The 16,351-nt window shown below is 36.4% G+C and overlaps 1 protein-coding gene across 1 annotated transcript; it reads left to right on the top strand.

Moving 5' to 3' along the window:
- Positions 1-2,209: 2,209 nt before the first annotated feature.
- LOC133196381 (reticulocyte-binding protein homolog 2a-like) lies at positions 2,210-3,121 on the top strand. The gene has a single exon (XM_061332295.1). It carries the CDS (start codon positions 2,210-2,212, stop codon positions 3,119-3,121), a length of 912 nt encoding a protein of 303 aa, XP_061188279.1.
- Positions 3,122-16,351: the final 13,230 nt, after the last annotated feature.

Genomic DNA, 16,351 nt, shown 5'->3' with positions numbered 1-16,351 from the left:
ATAAATTCAAAGTTTGATCAGGTAAGGGTGTTTATGGAGATGTGTTATATATTTTTAAAGTACTGGAAATTTGATTTACACAAATATCTATCAAAAACAGATGCTTACAAGAGTTCTTGAAAAATTTTAGGTTCATTTTTAAATCCTTTTCAAACATTTTAGCATTTATTTGAAACTCATACCATATAAAACCCCTATGTCACGTTATATTTTTTTTAAACATTGTGATTCCATATAACCCTTACTGTTTGATTTTTTTAGTCCGTCGTATAAATTTCAGAAAAAAATATGCAATTTAATTCTGAAAGGAGTGTATCAAGGATCTGCTTAAATATTATTTTATGAATTTCAATGCATGAAAATAGCTCATGTGGAATTTCGCATGTTTTTACTTGTCCGTCACAGGAAATCTTTGACGGTTTCATGGCGTCTCATAATATAAACTAGCCCTATTTAGTCCAAGTTTATAAGACTTATTCATATTTCAATTCCAATTATTTTACTCATGGTCTATAATCTCCTACTATGCTTTTTATTATTTAGTTCCAAAACGTTTTTTGTCTCAAAATATGATACCAAATTCTAACTGAATCTCTGTCTACTCAAATGTCCTCGACAGTGTTTCTAATGTTTTTCTTTGATTTTAAATGCTATGGTACCGAACTCGTACTCTTTGAAAACAATTATTTCAAACACTTGATAAGTTTTCAAAAAAACTCTTTATTCTCTAAAAATTATACCCATATTAGACTTTCCTGTTTCTTTGTTTTGCAACAGAAATGATATTCAATGAATTAATGAAGAAGTTTAATTGTTCTACTAATTTGTCTCATCTACAGGATTTTGACGTGATCTGCACTTATGACGTCTCGCGACAAAAAAACGCAGATGTTCACGGTTTAGATTCACCTTAATTAAGACACATCAACACATTCATTGTTAAACCCAGAAAATTGTAAATGGAGGGGATGCACAAAATGAAAGGGGGAGGGGGGGGGGGGTAGAGGGAATTCACAACCTGACTGCTTAGACAGTTTTTACAGTCTACATCCCATTTACATTTCCTTTTCCTCTTTGGGAGACATCGCAAAGTTTTAAGACTTACTATTCATCAGTACCTACTAATTTTTATGAAGGCTTTTGTTCATTTCTCAAGTGTAGTTTTGTCTGCAAAAAGATGGTGGTGGTGGTGGGGGGTGGGTGGGGGATTCTGACCACCTCCTCTGGATCCGCCCTTGGAATGACGCACATGTTACAGTATGATTATAAACAGATAACGATATGGGACAAACTTTAAATTTTAAAAAATCGGAACAATACGTGGTATGCTTATTTTTTTTTATATTGCCAATTACCGTCGGCAAATTGAATTCAAATACCGAAAATTTCTGCTATCTAAATCAAATATGAATTTGATTACATTAGATATAAAAGTATATTTTTGCTGAATTGTGGCAAATGAACAGTTTATAAGGGGTTATTGTATACAGTTGAAGGGAGCGAATCAAAGAAATACATGTATAGCTTTCATGAAAAGGTAATCAATTTAAAACAACAATATATTATGCATACCAGCGCAATTTTTCATGTCGACAAAACTAAGGCCTATATACTAATTCTTCAGTGTGTTTCAAGAAAAAGAAATGGTGTTATCAATGTTGAATTGCTAGCAACGCTCCCGTCCCGTTCGATTCAGTACGATATACAGAGATGCTCTCTCTCTTTTATTCAGTCTTTTACATTAAAATATTTCGGGGTGAAGTCTCCTCAGAGACCCCATTTTAATCCGCGCCAGGTGTGCCTACGGCTCTTTGGATTGGATAGCATAGATATTATACATTAAAATTAAGGATTACATGATTATTTTTTGAAGAATTAAAAAAAAAAGAATAAAAAACCCTTATTTTTTATCTAAACATATTTGGTAAATTTAATTTTCTTGGCTCTAAACAAAATTGATCTAAAAGTATTCCTTATTTTTCCTCTTGTTGGGGGGTGGGGTAATCTTAAATGATATTGTTTCACATGTACCTAAAAGAGGACCCCCCAGGCATTATGTTGTCTATGAAACATTCAATAATAAATTCAAATTCCATTCCTTATTGGATGACATATGTATAGATATATTGTTTGATAACTATTTTTATCGTTCCTTAATATATTAGTTTACATATAAATTATAAAATTTGTATCATATATTGGTACAGGTATGTCAAATTGCTCAACGATCAAAGAAAAGAGAGAGGAAATACGCAGAGAACAAAAGAGAAAATGGAAACAAAAACAAAAATTATTGAGACCAGCAAAGGAGTTGTCTCAATCTATAGCTGCTGTAAAGAAGAGGCAGCAGAGAGAGAGGCTTGCTCGGAAAAAAGAGGAAGAACGTGAAAAAAGACAACAAGCTACAGAAAGAAAGCGGAAAAGTAGGGCAGCCCTTAAGAGTAAACAGATTCAAGAGAAATTAAAGAAGGAAGAAAAACGCAAGAAAAACACAGAGAAACAAGACGATGGCGAGAAAAGAAAAAAAATACTCACGCAACACAATCTTCCGCTCACACAAGAGGAACAACAAATATTTCAAAATAAAATGAGTAAATCCCGTGCAATAAGAAAGTTAAAGGAAGTACTTCCTAGGACACCTGTAAAACGTATTGCAACTGTAAAGGCGTACTTGTCCTCAAAGACATCACCCACGGTTAAGGAACTACAGCGTAGAAAGGTTGTACCATCACCGGAAGAACGCAAAGAATTGAAAATGAATGAATCGGTTATACAGGATGTGAAATCTTTCTTGAATTCGGTGAAATTTAGGAGGAGTGATAAGTCGCGGGAAGTCGTCGACATTCTAGCTGCATCTGTATCAGGACCATTAGTTCAAAAATCTAGGGCCAAAGTTGACCTTGCGAGAAAACTCGGAATGCCAGTTAGAAGGATCTCAAAGGGTGTTCGAATCCGACAACGAGTTTTGCATTCAGAACAATCATCCTTTGAGTTTACAAAAAGGAAAACAAGGTCAGATAAACTAACTGAAGAAGTTCAAAAACAGTATATGATTTTTGGTGTCTACCCGAAAATTCGCGGCACACTGGAAATAAAACTGATGTCAAGCGTGTCCGAATAGGTCCAAAAACTTACTGTAGCCATGCTATTCAAATTCTAGAAAAAACACAGAGTGAACTGTTCATGTCTTTTAACCAACATTATCCTGAAATTAAGATTTCACAGAGAACATTTGAAAAATGTAAGCCATATTTTGTCCGATCTGCAAGGAAAAAGGATAGAACAACATGCTACTGCAGGTATCATCTAGAGAGCAAGTTTTTGTTCAACGCTTTCAAGGCACGTAGAAATCAGTTGGCAAACGATGGGTTGCTGGACGAAAACACATTTAAGGTTTACAGAACAATTTCGGAATTATGTGAAGATACGATGTGCCATACGGAGGATGGAAATTTACATTTGAAAGACTGTTTAGAAAGAAGCTGTGAAAAATGCGGTGTTCATTTGCTGAAATTTTGTGACGCTGAATTAGATATGTCTGACGATTCGCCAGATGTAAATTGGAAAAAATTCGAGTATGTTGACATCAAAACAAAAAATGGTACCAAGAAGAAACTGACATTGGTAGACAAAATAACAAAGTCCGGTGAGATGATAAAGTATTTTAAGAAGGTGTTGGGGTTTTTCCCAGGTCATCATTTCAGGGCCAAATGGCAAACGGATCAGCTGAAAAATCTTGCCGAAAACTTACCGGAAAACGAATGTTTAACAGTTCATGATTTCTCAGAAAACTACCGATGTAGTGAGCAGGTTGAAATCCAGTCAAACTATTTTCAACGAACTGAGGTTTCCATTCACATTTCCCTGATTTATAGACATGCTATTTTAGAAGTTGACGGTGTATCGAGCACCCCCGATGACCCTTATATTATTTGTGAACTGTTTATATGCCAAAATGTATCTATACAAAACGAAATTCACCTAACCGAAGAGGAAAATGAAGATATCCTGGAATGCGTCGATTTGTGCGTGTTAACACACTAAATTGATATTAAATGACATCTAAATATTTTTTAGAATTGATTTTAAACCTGCATTTTTAACAAATTTAAAGAAAGTTAATTAATACGGTAAAGAACACTTTTGCCTGTTTTTGACATGAACGTTTTTCACGCTACATAATAAACATATTCACTCATTAAACTTCCAGTTTCTTTTCATTTTATTTTATTTTTTTACTTTTAACAAAGAAATGGATTTAAGGGAATTCTAAATTCTAATGAAAACGGTTTTTTTTACTTTGAGATCTTTTATATAAACGTGTAGATACTTCAATTTCAACAAGGGTACTAGTACCTAGCTACAACATTCACCAAGAAAAAATATATAAAGATGTTTAAAGAAAATGAAGTATTCGCTCATGTTTACGTACATGCAAATAATGTATTCAGGTTTTTTTGGTCAATATTTACTGAAGATTTCCATTAATTCCAACTTACATAAAAGGGGCAGATCACTTTAACTTCATAAAACATATGGAGTTAGAACTCCTCAGTATGCAGTTAAACCTTTATGAAAGTTTTATTAAGTCGCTGATTGATCTGAGTAATTTTTACGTCCCGTTTACGTGACGTTAAACGTCATTTATAACGTTACCAAAATGTGACACCAACACCGTGCGTAACGTTTTAGTATTACATAGTCTTCTTGCTTTATCCTCCTCATTCTTTTTTTTTATTTTCAAGTTGAAATTAATATTATGATGATAAATATTTAATGCATGGACGGTAATATGATGCATAAAATCAAAAATGGTTCAGACGCTGCATATAGCTGCAAATGAGGTAGATTGAATTATGAGTTAACCGTTAACACTTTTGAAATGGATCCCTTCTTTTATTAAAAGACATTGTATTAATTAGAGGCTGCATCGGGAGATGCTTGGGGCAATTCATGTTTCAGATGCAGGAAGTGACCAATACAATTTACAAATGAAATATCCGGCTAAAGATTATTTTCATCATTCTATTTTGCAAGTGCTTACCATTCAAGTAACACACGACACACAATCTTTATTTGTACATAAAGCACAGCGAAATTCTCTTTTTCTAACAAGAGTAATCACTCCCACCTCAGCCCGGGGCTGAACTCTCGACCTGCGGAATCGGTCTCCTATAAAGCACTGCAGGAACAGCGTGCTAGACCACTATCTAAGCAAGTTTGCTTTTAGAAATGCGGTGTCGCCATACACTAGTGTATTTTTGAGAATGAAAATTAAGGTACAGCTATTTGGAGATTATTTACAAAAGGATCGTTACTGATACACATCTACGAAAGCCTATTAGGATCAAACTACGGTAAAAAAAAAATTAAAAGGCGTTATAAAGTTATAACGCGAAAAAAGGCGTAATAACGCCTTTTGAAAAGGCGTTATAACGCGGAAAAAGGCGTAATAACGCAAATAAAGGCGTAATTACGCCTTTCCAAAAGGCTTTATAACGCCTTTCCAAAAAGGCGTTATTACGCCTTTCCAAAAGGCGTTATTACGCCTTTCCAAAGGCGTTATTACGCCTTTCTAAAAGGCGTTAATTATTACGCCTTTCCAAAAGGCGTTATTACGCCTTTTAAAAAGGCGTTATTACACCTTTTAAAAAGGCGTTATTACGCCTATTTTTTTAATACATGACTTACTTAGACCACCCTTGGGGATGATTATAATTAGATTTTCAGGAAAAAAGATTTTTAAATGTGTAAAATATTTTCAGTGTTAAACCAACTTAGTCCTTCTCTGATGCCAGACGCCTCTACCAAGGTGCATGGATTTCAGAAATTTGGTTGAAGGCTAATTGCTCATTATACCTATGCAAATACTTTGCCTGTTTTTTACCAATAGGAGAGAAAAATATTTCAAATTTGACATGAGTGGGGGGGGGGGGGTTCCCACACCCCACTTTTTGAGAGAATAGTCTTGCTATAGTTTAAATATAAAAAATCATTTATTGATTGCTTGGTCCCTTAACATTTTGTTGCAGTATGGTTAAACTCGGGCAAGTCATTGCATTTAAAAACAGTTTTACGAAAAAATAGAATGTTTCCCCTCAAGTTTAGGCAGTTTATTTTTTTCGGGGGGGGGGGTGTTTCTTGTTTTTTTGTTTGCTTGTCAATTTTATGGGACCCCCCCCCCCCACTTTAAAAGCACGGGCCTGTCAAAGACATAATAATGGCCCTTCAAAAGGCATAATAACGCCTTTTTGAAAGGCGTATTAATGCCTTTTAGAAACGCTTAATAACGCCTTTTGGAAAGGCGTAATAATGCCTATTGGAAAGGCGTAATAACGCCTTTTTCCGCGTTATAACGCCTTTTGGAAAGGCGTAATTACGCCTTTATTTGCGTTATTACGCCTTTTTCCGCGTTATAACGCCTTTTAATTTTTTTTAACTGTAGTTTGATCCTAAGAGGCTTTCGTACACATCAATTGCAATGAAATTAGCATTATTTTTAAAGCAATTTACAGACTGGTTTTCAGTCAACTCAGAAGTCAGACAGGGATGCACAGTGCACACCCACCCATCCACCCATATATATAATATATATATATATATATATATATATATATATATATATATATATATATATATATATATATATATATATATATATATATATATATATATATATTTCCGATCTTTTATTGGCCATGGTTGGTTGATGTGAAAAAGGAACTTGTAAGTTATTCCTGATAGTAAACAATAATATTTTTGGTGACATGATTGGTGGGGTCCTCTTCTGATGTGCAATAAGGTTTCAGAACTGGCACCTACCCCCCCCCCCCCAACACACACACTCCCCTTTTCCCACAAAATTCTAAAACTTCTTTTAAGCAGAATTTATGCGTTACTAAATTCTTTAATTTCAAACTGATGATGAATTTATTTTATAGAATACTAACATAAGAGAACCATGGGCCACATGCTCTACCCGAGCATTTTATGTTCAATTTGATGCATGTGTACATGTATATTAATGTAAATAACAGAATGACCATTGTGGCTAATTCTTTGCTAGATACCAAGGTTTATAAAGGAGAGTACATTTAGGGGCAAACACTTAAGTGCAGGTATCATCATCCTATGACAGCATCTAATCTTAAAAAGGTAATGATTTTGAGTAGTTAAATTTAAATCATGTTTCAAATTAGCAACAATTCTAGATATAATGAATCTATAATTTGATCGTAAAAATTGCACTTCATTCTTAACTTGCACTTATCTGTACTCCTCGAAGCCTAACTGTCAAAATTTATAATTTTTATGCCCAACATGATTTTCTACATAAAGTTCGGGTATATAGTTATTATCCTGGCCCACTTGTTCGTCCATCTGTTACAATATCTTCTTCCTCCAATTCCTCGTAATCCATTTTAAATCATCTCTTGGAAAAATAAATGATGATGTCCTGATGTGCAATAAGGTTTCTGGTTTTTCATTTCACCCTGAGGGCCAATTGGGAATCGAAAAACGACATGTTTTCTCTCCAAAACCTGGTTTACGAAATTCCACTTAAATTTTACACAGGAGCAAATTATCTGTTAGGATACTTAAATACATCGTGGTGTATAGATGCGTCGTGGTCCCGTCATCAGGTAGATCCTCTTTCGCATGTTGTTTCGGCACTGTCCACTACCAACCTACTGGGGTGATCAAGTCCCAGCCTGTGCGTATAAATTCTGTGCTGCATCACACCGTTTATGGTAAGTTCACACACAACATGTTACTAATGTTGCATTTTTCACTGTTCTTCGTGTTTCTTCCATACTCACACGGATGCCATTTCTGCTTCCCTGTCCAGAAGTTTTTGACGAGTTTCTCTTTGCCTATGACTCTGATGACCCACAAGGCCCTCCACATGGATTGCACCTCCACTGGAAGGCACCACACTCACCAGCCTATATGCTGACAGTATGCAACCAAATCCTGGTATTTGTTCAGCTTTCGCTCGTTGGCTTGTTTTCTCCTGCCAAGGCACTGACAGTTCCAGCAAAAAAGCATGCTTATAGAAGATGGAGACCAAATAATAATCTGGTCTTTGATTGGTAGCTTCTATCTCCTGTAGCAACTGGTTATGACCTTGAAGATCTGATATGCAACTGCCAGTCACTAGCGGTACCCAACAGTCCACCTTCTTCAACTCCACCCCCAGCATTCTGCTCTCCAGCCGTTACAAAGTTGACAAACTTCAGACTTCCTTTGTCCTTCTTTGATTTCTTCTTTCCCATTTTTTCCCAATGCATTTGCAAGAACAGATAGAACTTTGTCGGGTTTCCTTGTGTATCTTTTATTTGCCAAAGCTACTGAAAATGAAGACAGGATGTCTTACAAGTTGGCTGGTCTACCACAAAGTTTTCATTCTGTGTCGTACCTCATGCCCCATGTTGCCAAAATGGTTAGAGTAGGCAACATGTCGTAAATAAACTTAAGCTGGAATTGCAATATCTAGGGCTCTGTGGTCCAAATTTCATTCCATAATAATTTCTTCTGTCGAGCTCCTTAATCACCTGTGTCACCTTCCCTGCTTCTTCATGCTGACTGCCTTCACCATTTTGTATGCTCCTCTATTTTCATCTTAGGTAACTAAGTGCTTCTGATCCTGTACACCCCCCCACAAACCCTTGGCCTATTCAGATGTCGAACGATCTTTATCATTTAGGGTGCAAGACTGCAAGTCTATATTTGCAATATAGTTTCCAGATTTCATAATGTGCACATCACCTTAAAGTTTGATGATACCATAGCTATTTTAAGAATGGCAGGTTATCATTGTTTACGTGCGTTTTTCATTCCCAAGGCCATAGAGTCAAGATAATCTCGAATGGCGATATCGTAATTTACTATAGCACTTGCTGACTGACCGAACGGTATCAATGAACTCTAATCAAACCCCGAAAAAAATCCCAACTTTTGATAGCACGACAGACCAAGGGTTCTTGAGGAGATTAGCGGATCATAAACACTTGGCTAGCGAAGAAGCTCCATTTCAATAAACTCTCTTATAATTACCTAACCTACCAAATACTTGTACCTCTTTTCCACATTTGATGCTATAGCTCATCTCACTTTCGATGTTTCGCCCGGTCCTTGCCTGTCTATAGCTACATTACCCAAGATACCATGTCTAGGGCGTGACTATACAGTTTGGATTGTCTTCTTGGCTGACCACTTTTTACCCAGCTTTAATATTCACTCTTGTTTCTCGTGTATTGACATCTTTGCTGTTTCTCAGTATCAGGAACTGTATGATTTTTGTGATCTTAATTTTCTCCATGATTGATGTCAATGGTAGTTGTATATATTGGCTCCCATTCTGTATAAACCAAAACTACTGAAGTTCCTAAGAAATGCAAGCCATCTCCTCAGGTAACCACTTCCAGCCGCTCCATTCATTGTCTTCTCTGTTGTCAATGGTCGTTTACAAGAAGAGATCATAGAACTCATGATGGATCGCCATACCGGTACTATAGTATTTCCATGGCAAAGCACTTTTGTCTGTGGTGTTCAACAAGTTCTTTAATTGTTTGCTGGTTTCACTCACATTTATCTGGTAACACAGAGAGTCATCAAAGATTTTTTAAATTTTTGTGCTGATTGTCATATCGTCCACAAAAAGTCTGACAGGGCCTATCTTCATCCATGGACCTGCCCCTATTGTTGACTGACACATAGACGCTGTAGTCACAGTCGGTAGATTCTTGGACCACCTCCTCATAGCACGTCTCAGCAGGTTGCCTTGTGCGTCGTAGCCATCGCTGAATAGGTACACACCCCATTTTTCCCATGTGTATCTTTAGTCCCCGCTTATTCTTTAAGGCCTTTCCACAACTTCGGCTGTTCAAACTATCAGTCCTTGGTGTAGGTCGCTCATCATCCTCCACTCTCGCGCCCTTCTGGATTTGTCTATAACATCGGATTTATAGGTTCCTCCTCACAGAATATGTGCCTTGACCTGCTAAATCCCCACAATCTAGACTGCCTTTCTCTCCCGATTGTCTCCTGGCCATCCAGGATAATTATCCTGTAGATGTGCAAAAGGGTTTCGGAATTTTCATTTTATCGCTTGCCCTTGGTTCTAACTGGGGTTCAAAGAAGTTTCTCTACTTAATTCTGGTTCCCCGAAATCATGTATGTTACATTTTACACAGTTACCAGATTATCTTTTTGAATGTGATGTCCTGTAGACATGCAATAAGGTTTCGTAATTTACATCTCCACACTAGGGAACCACTTTGGGGTTGAAAAACTTTTTTTCTACGAAACATGGTTTCTAGAACTCCTAATATATTTTACGCGGTAGACAAATCATCTTTTGGAATATGATTTTCGGTGTCTCGTGAACGTTCAATAAGGTTTTGGAATTTACATTTTCACCCGTGGGGCTATTTGGGGTCAAAAACGTTTTTCTACAAAAGGTGTGTGATTGAAAGGCCACTTATGTAGTTGAAAAGCCAATGTCATTCTTATTGTGCCCATAACTATGTAAAAACCTATTTTTCCTTTGAACTTTTGACCAAAAGTGATAGGCGTCGACAATTTCCTCCTATTAGCTCTGAAGAAAGTCCTGAGACTGAAACATTCTAAAATCAGATCCTTGATCCGTACGTATGTGAGCGGATCAAAGGATCTAATTTTAATTAGGATGGAGACTTGAAAGTCAAATGATACCCATTCGATCAAAATCACAACATATATTTACATGGAATGGTGTCACCGAGACATTTTAATATGTCTCCTCTCCCAGTTAAACTGATTCAAAGATTTGGACATCCATAATGATGAAATTGAAGATATTATTAAGCCCGGTTCACACGTTCTGCACCGGTCACGATAGCCTAGTGGTAGGGTGCTCGCTTCGTGATCGGGAGGCCCGGTCTCTATTCTCGTTCGCCGCGCCTCGTCAAACCTAAGAGATAAACATAGGTATTGACTGTTCCTTCGCCAAGCGCCATGTCCTAGAAGTGAAAGTTACGGGTCTATCGGAGGAGACCTTAAATACCGAGGTCCCGTGACACAATAGGCGTTGGCAGGCGTTTCACATGTATATTCCTTGTGACAAGACCTTCCATTGGTTATCAACAATTTTGACCTTGACCTTGGAGTTTGACCTACTTTTGAAAAACTTCGCCTTAACTTTTGAACAGTTGGTGCTACGATTTTTATATTTTGTATGTGTATTTCTTTTCACAAGGTTTTCCCCTGCGTACCATTAATTTTGACCCTTTGACCTTGGAGTTTGACCCACTTTTAGAAAATATTAACCTTGACCATAACTTTTGAATGGTTGGTGCTTGGGCTTTCATATTTACCAAGTGTATCAATTGACACAAGTCCCTTCTTTGGGTAACAAAATTTTTTATCTCTTGACCTTAACCTTGGAGTTTGACTTGCATTTGAGAAACTTTAACCTTCGCCATAAGCTGCCATACGGGGGCATCAGTGTTTCACAAACACATCTTGTTAAGTATTAAGCATAAAGTTTACTTTGTGAAAGTGCAAGGAAGTGTCAATCAAACGTGTCCCGAAATTCGTAGTTTCAATAATTTCCAGATAAAATACGTTTTTTATTATATTTCCTTGTGAAATGCTATAGCACACACATATAAGTCATCATATAATAAAGAAAATTTGAGAAAATATTAACTTCAGATCTGTGTCTATGCCCCTTTAACCTTTCCCATAACTTTTGAATGGTTGGTGCTAGGGATTTCATATTTCACGTATGTATTTCTTGTGACAAGAACTTTCTTTGGGTACAAACATTTTTTTTACTTTTTGATCTTGGCCTTGGAGTTTGACCTACATTTGAAAAACTTTAACTTTTGATTGGTTGGTGCTAGAATTTTCATATTTCACAGGTGTATTCCTTGTGACAAGTCCTTTTCCTATAAGTAGTAATATTTTTTGACTTTTTGATCTTATAGTTCAACCTACTTTTCAAAAAACTTTAATCTTGACCATAATTTCTGAATGGTTGCTTTAAGGGCTTTCATATTTCACAAGTGCATTCCTTGTGAAAAGACCTTTCTTTGGGAACCAACATTTTGATCTCTTGACTTTGACCTTGGAGTTTGACTTGCATTTGAGAAACTTTGACCTGCACGATAAGGCTGCCATACGGGGACATCAGTGTTTCAAAAACATCTTGTTATAAATAAAACAGTATTTTGTCAGGCGGTCATTCCTGCTTAATATTTCATTACTTTCTTTATGCCCCTGTAACCGAAGTTTTGCGGAGAATATAGTTTTTAGCTCATCTGAGCTGAAAGCTCAAGTGAGATTTTCTGATCACATTTTGCCTGTTATCCGTCTGTCTGTAAACTTTTCACATTTTCGACTTCTTCTCCAGAACCACTGGGCCAATTTCAACTAAACTTGTTACAAACATCTTTGGGTGAAGGGGATTCGAGTTTGTTCAAATAAAGGGCCACGCGCTCATTCAAGGGAAGATAATTCAGAAATAGTGAAAATTTGGTGGCATGTTTTAAAAATCTTCTTCTCAAGAAGCACTGGGCCAAAAAAGTTGAAACTTATAGGAAACCTTCTTTACATAGTGTAGATTCAAGTTTGTTCAAATGAACAGCAAAGCCATGATTAGTCATATTGATATGAAGCATTCTCAGGTAGTGTAGATTCAAGTTTGTTCAAATGATGATACCCGAGGTAGGATGGGACCACAATGGGGGATCAAAATTTAACATAGGAATATAGGAAAAAATCATTAAAAATCTTGTTCTCAAGAACAGCAAAGCCATGATTAGTCAAATTGATATGGAAGCATCCTCAGGTAGTGTAGATTCAAGTTTGTCCAAATCATGATCACCGGGGGTAGTATGGGGCCACAATGGGGGATTTTACATAGGAATATATAGGAAAAACATTAAAAATCTTCTTCTCAAGAACAGCAAAGCCTTGTTAGGTCATATCGATAAGGAAGCATTCTCAGATATAGTTTAGATTCAAGTTTGTTCAAATGATGATGCCCGGGGGTAAGGTGGGGCCACAATGGGAGATCAAAGTTTTACATACGAATATAGAGGGGAAAAAATCTTTTAAAAATTTTCTTCTCAAGAAATGCAAAGCCATGATTAGTCATATTGATATGGAAGCATCATCGGGTAGTGTAGATTCAAGTTTGTTCAAATGATGACCCCCGGAGGTATGGTGGGGCCACAATGGGGGATCAAAGTTTTACATAGGAATATATGGGGAAAATCTTCTGAAGAACAGAAAAGCCATGTTTAGTCATATCGATATGGAAGCATCCTCAGGTAGTAAAGATGCAAGTTTGTTCAAATGATGACCCCCGGGAGTAGCATGGGGCCACAGTGGGGGATCAAAGTTTTTCATAGGAATATATAGGAAAAAATTCTTCTCAACAACAGAAAAGCCATGAATATTGTTTAGTCATATTGATATGTACTAAGATCCTCAGGTAGTGTAGATTCAAGTTTGTTCAAATGATGACCTAGTGGGTAGGGAGGGGCCACCATAGGGGATCAAATTTGTACAAAGGAATATTTAGGGAAAAAATCTTTAAAAATATTCTAGTCAAGAAGAGCAAAGCAATTTGTTAAATTGATATGGAAGCATCCTCAGGTAGTTTAAAATTTAAGTCCCCCCAACATGTAAACTTTTCAATACTGAACTAGTTTGTTCCTTTTCTAAGCCAATGTGCTCAAGTGAGCGATGTGGCCCATGGGCCTCTTATTGGTCTGTCCGTCCGTCTGTTAATCTGTCTGTTTGTTTGCAAAAACTTTAACCTTGCCCTTAATTTTTGAGTGGTTGGTGCTAGGGATTTCATATTTCAGGTGCGTATTTCTTGTGACAAGTCCTTTCTTTGGGTTCAAACAATGTTGACCTTGACCTTGGAGTTTGACCTACATTTGAAGAACTTTAATCTTGGTCTTAACTTTTGATTGGTTGGTGCTAGGGCTTTATTTATCACAGGTGTATTTTTTGTGACAATACCTTTCTTTCGGCATCAATATTTTTACCTCCTGACCTTGATTTTGAGTTTGACCTATATTTATAAATGATTTAATCTTTAACTATTAAACAGTTGGTGCTAGGGTTTTCATATTTTATTAATGCATTCCTTGTGACAGACCATTCCTTTGCCTGACAACATTTTGACCTCCTGACTTTGACCTCTGTTGTTGACCTACATTTGTTAAACTTTAAATTTGTCTTTGACTTTTGAACGGTTGGTGTTAGGGCTTTTATATTTCACGAATATATTCCTTGTGACAAGCTTCTTCCTTTGGTACTTATTTTGACCTCATGATATTGATCATGGAGTAAGACTTACTTGTTAAAAAACTTTAAACGGTGTATTCTTTTTGCCAAGGCCTTTCTTTGGGTACCAACATTTTTTGAACTCTTGACCTTGACCTTGGAGTTTGAACTACATTTGAAAAGCTCGCATACATTTGAAAAGCTCTAACCGTGGTCTTGAGCTGTCATAAGGGGGGGGGGGGGTGTCAGTGTTTCACAAACATATATCTTGTTTTATCAATGCTATCAGCGAGCATATAAATAAATCTTAAAAAGTGCGAGAAAACTTCATAAAATGTTAATGTAAAAGGTGAAGATAACGAACAGTGATCAATATCATAAATCCAGTAAACAAAAACGGATCGTGAACAGGGCAAAAACACGGACCTCTGGAAACACTAGAGGTTGGATCAGGTTCTTAGGAGGAGTAAGCATCCCCTGTCGACTGGTCGCACCCGCCTTCAGTCCTATGTATTGACCAGGAATACGGAGTACTCCATAGTCAAATTTAGTATAAAAGGCAATGACCTAATAAATGGTATGAAATATGTCAGACAGAATACGACCCAACAATAGGTTTTATTTAAAAACAAGATCATTATAATGACCGTAGAATTTGCGAAAAGCTGACTTTAAACGGAGTTATTGAAATCCTTGTAACATCAACTTATTTGTCAGTACATGTAGCTTAAAAATTAATCGTATTCATGGTATGTTCTTGCGTATCGATTCATCTGAGAGACATGAACATCATATGCATGTGATATTGGATTGCTACATAAATAAGGGAAGTTGACGATGGAAAAAACTGATGTCATCCCGTTTGTCATACAGTTTAGCTATTGGTTGGCCATTATCGTCCATAGTTGGTAAAACATCCAAATATGAAACAGATGAGTCATTCTGATACCCCCTCCCTTTATTAATTAAAAAATGTAAGAGCTTATAATTTCTGAAAAATATAAAATTTCCCCGTTAATTACATCCATATGTTGTTCTATGCAAGCAGATTGTACTTTTTCTAAGAGAATGGCCTTGTACGGTATAATAAAAAAACACAAGGTAAGATACAATTTTTTTAACCAACGGGGGGTTCCCTGCTTCGAGACATCTTTCCAAGGTAATAACAGTGTTGCCTATCATAATTTTCCATACATTCTGTCAGGGAGATGATCTTCTACTAGTTTCTTTAACCTAAACCCCATCATTAGTGTTTTACATGCCGTAATCGGACGATTTATTAATCGGATACATAAAATTTACTCCATTGACTGCTTTGAAGGAGGTTTTGGAATTCGCAGATCTGTTTCGCTTTATCTGATTGATCAAAGACTTAAACTGTATATCATTGTTAACCAATTAGATAAAGCAAACAGATCTGAGGTCTCTGAAGTGTCTTTTATTTCGAGTTCACTGTGATATATCGAGTTGACATGTGAATGAAAGATAACTACTGTCAATTTATAAAACGCCGTCGATATATATAAATGTTGAATTGAAGACCACAGCAAGAGTTTTCTTCTCATGAAGAAGTTTTTGAATATTTTTTGCTTCATAGGAATATAAGAACAGGTCAGCTTATGAAGGAGCACAATTAGTTCCCATCGAAATTCCAACAGATTGTTGGAAGACCACTGGTCTCCAAAGACTACATAGATATAGTCAATGAGGAACCCCAGCATGAAAATTTAAGAGTTACATTTTTATTGAGGAAGCAGATGTCTACGATGTCAACATGTCTGCTCTTTAATTTATCGCGAGGAATAGTTGTATAGAAAAGTCACATGTTCTGATGCTATTGATGTACTAGATTTAGCCAAGGCTTGTTGGTCAAGTCGTTCAATAGAATTTTTGTGATAACTTGATCTTGGAAACTTCATACTATCTTAACTTTCAATTGGAGAGCATGAGGAGGAAAGGAAACATGCTAAACACCCAAACAAGCCAGAGTGGACCTATTTATTATCACATTATACATTACGTACAGGTTATATAACATTTGGCCATTCTCGAATGCATATCATTC

The sequence above is a fragment of the Saccostrea echinata genome, unplaced genomic scaffold (assembly GCF_033153115.1).
Source record: "Saccostrea echinata isolate AGI-Se365-2 ecotype Australia unplaced genomic scaffold, CSIRO_AGI_Sech_v1 ptg000001l, whole genome shotgun sequence".
Taxonomy (NCBI): domain Eukaryota; kingdom Metazoa; phylum Mollusca; class Bivalvia; order Ostreida; family Ostreidae; genus Saccostrea; species Saccostrea echinata.
The sequence above is the reverse complement of the archived record's forward strand: the minus strand, read 5'-3'. Positions and strand labels throughout refer to the sequence as shown.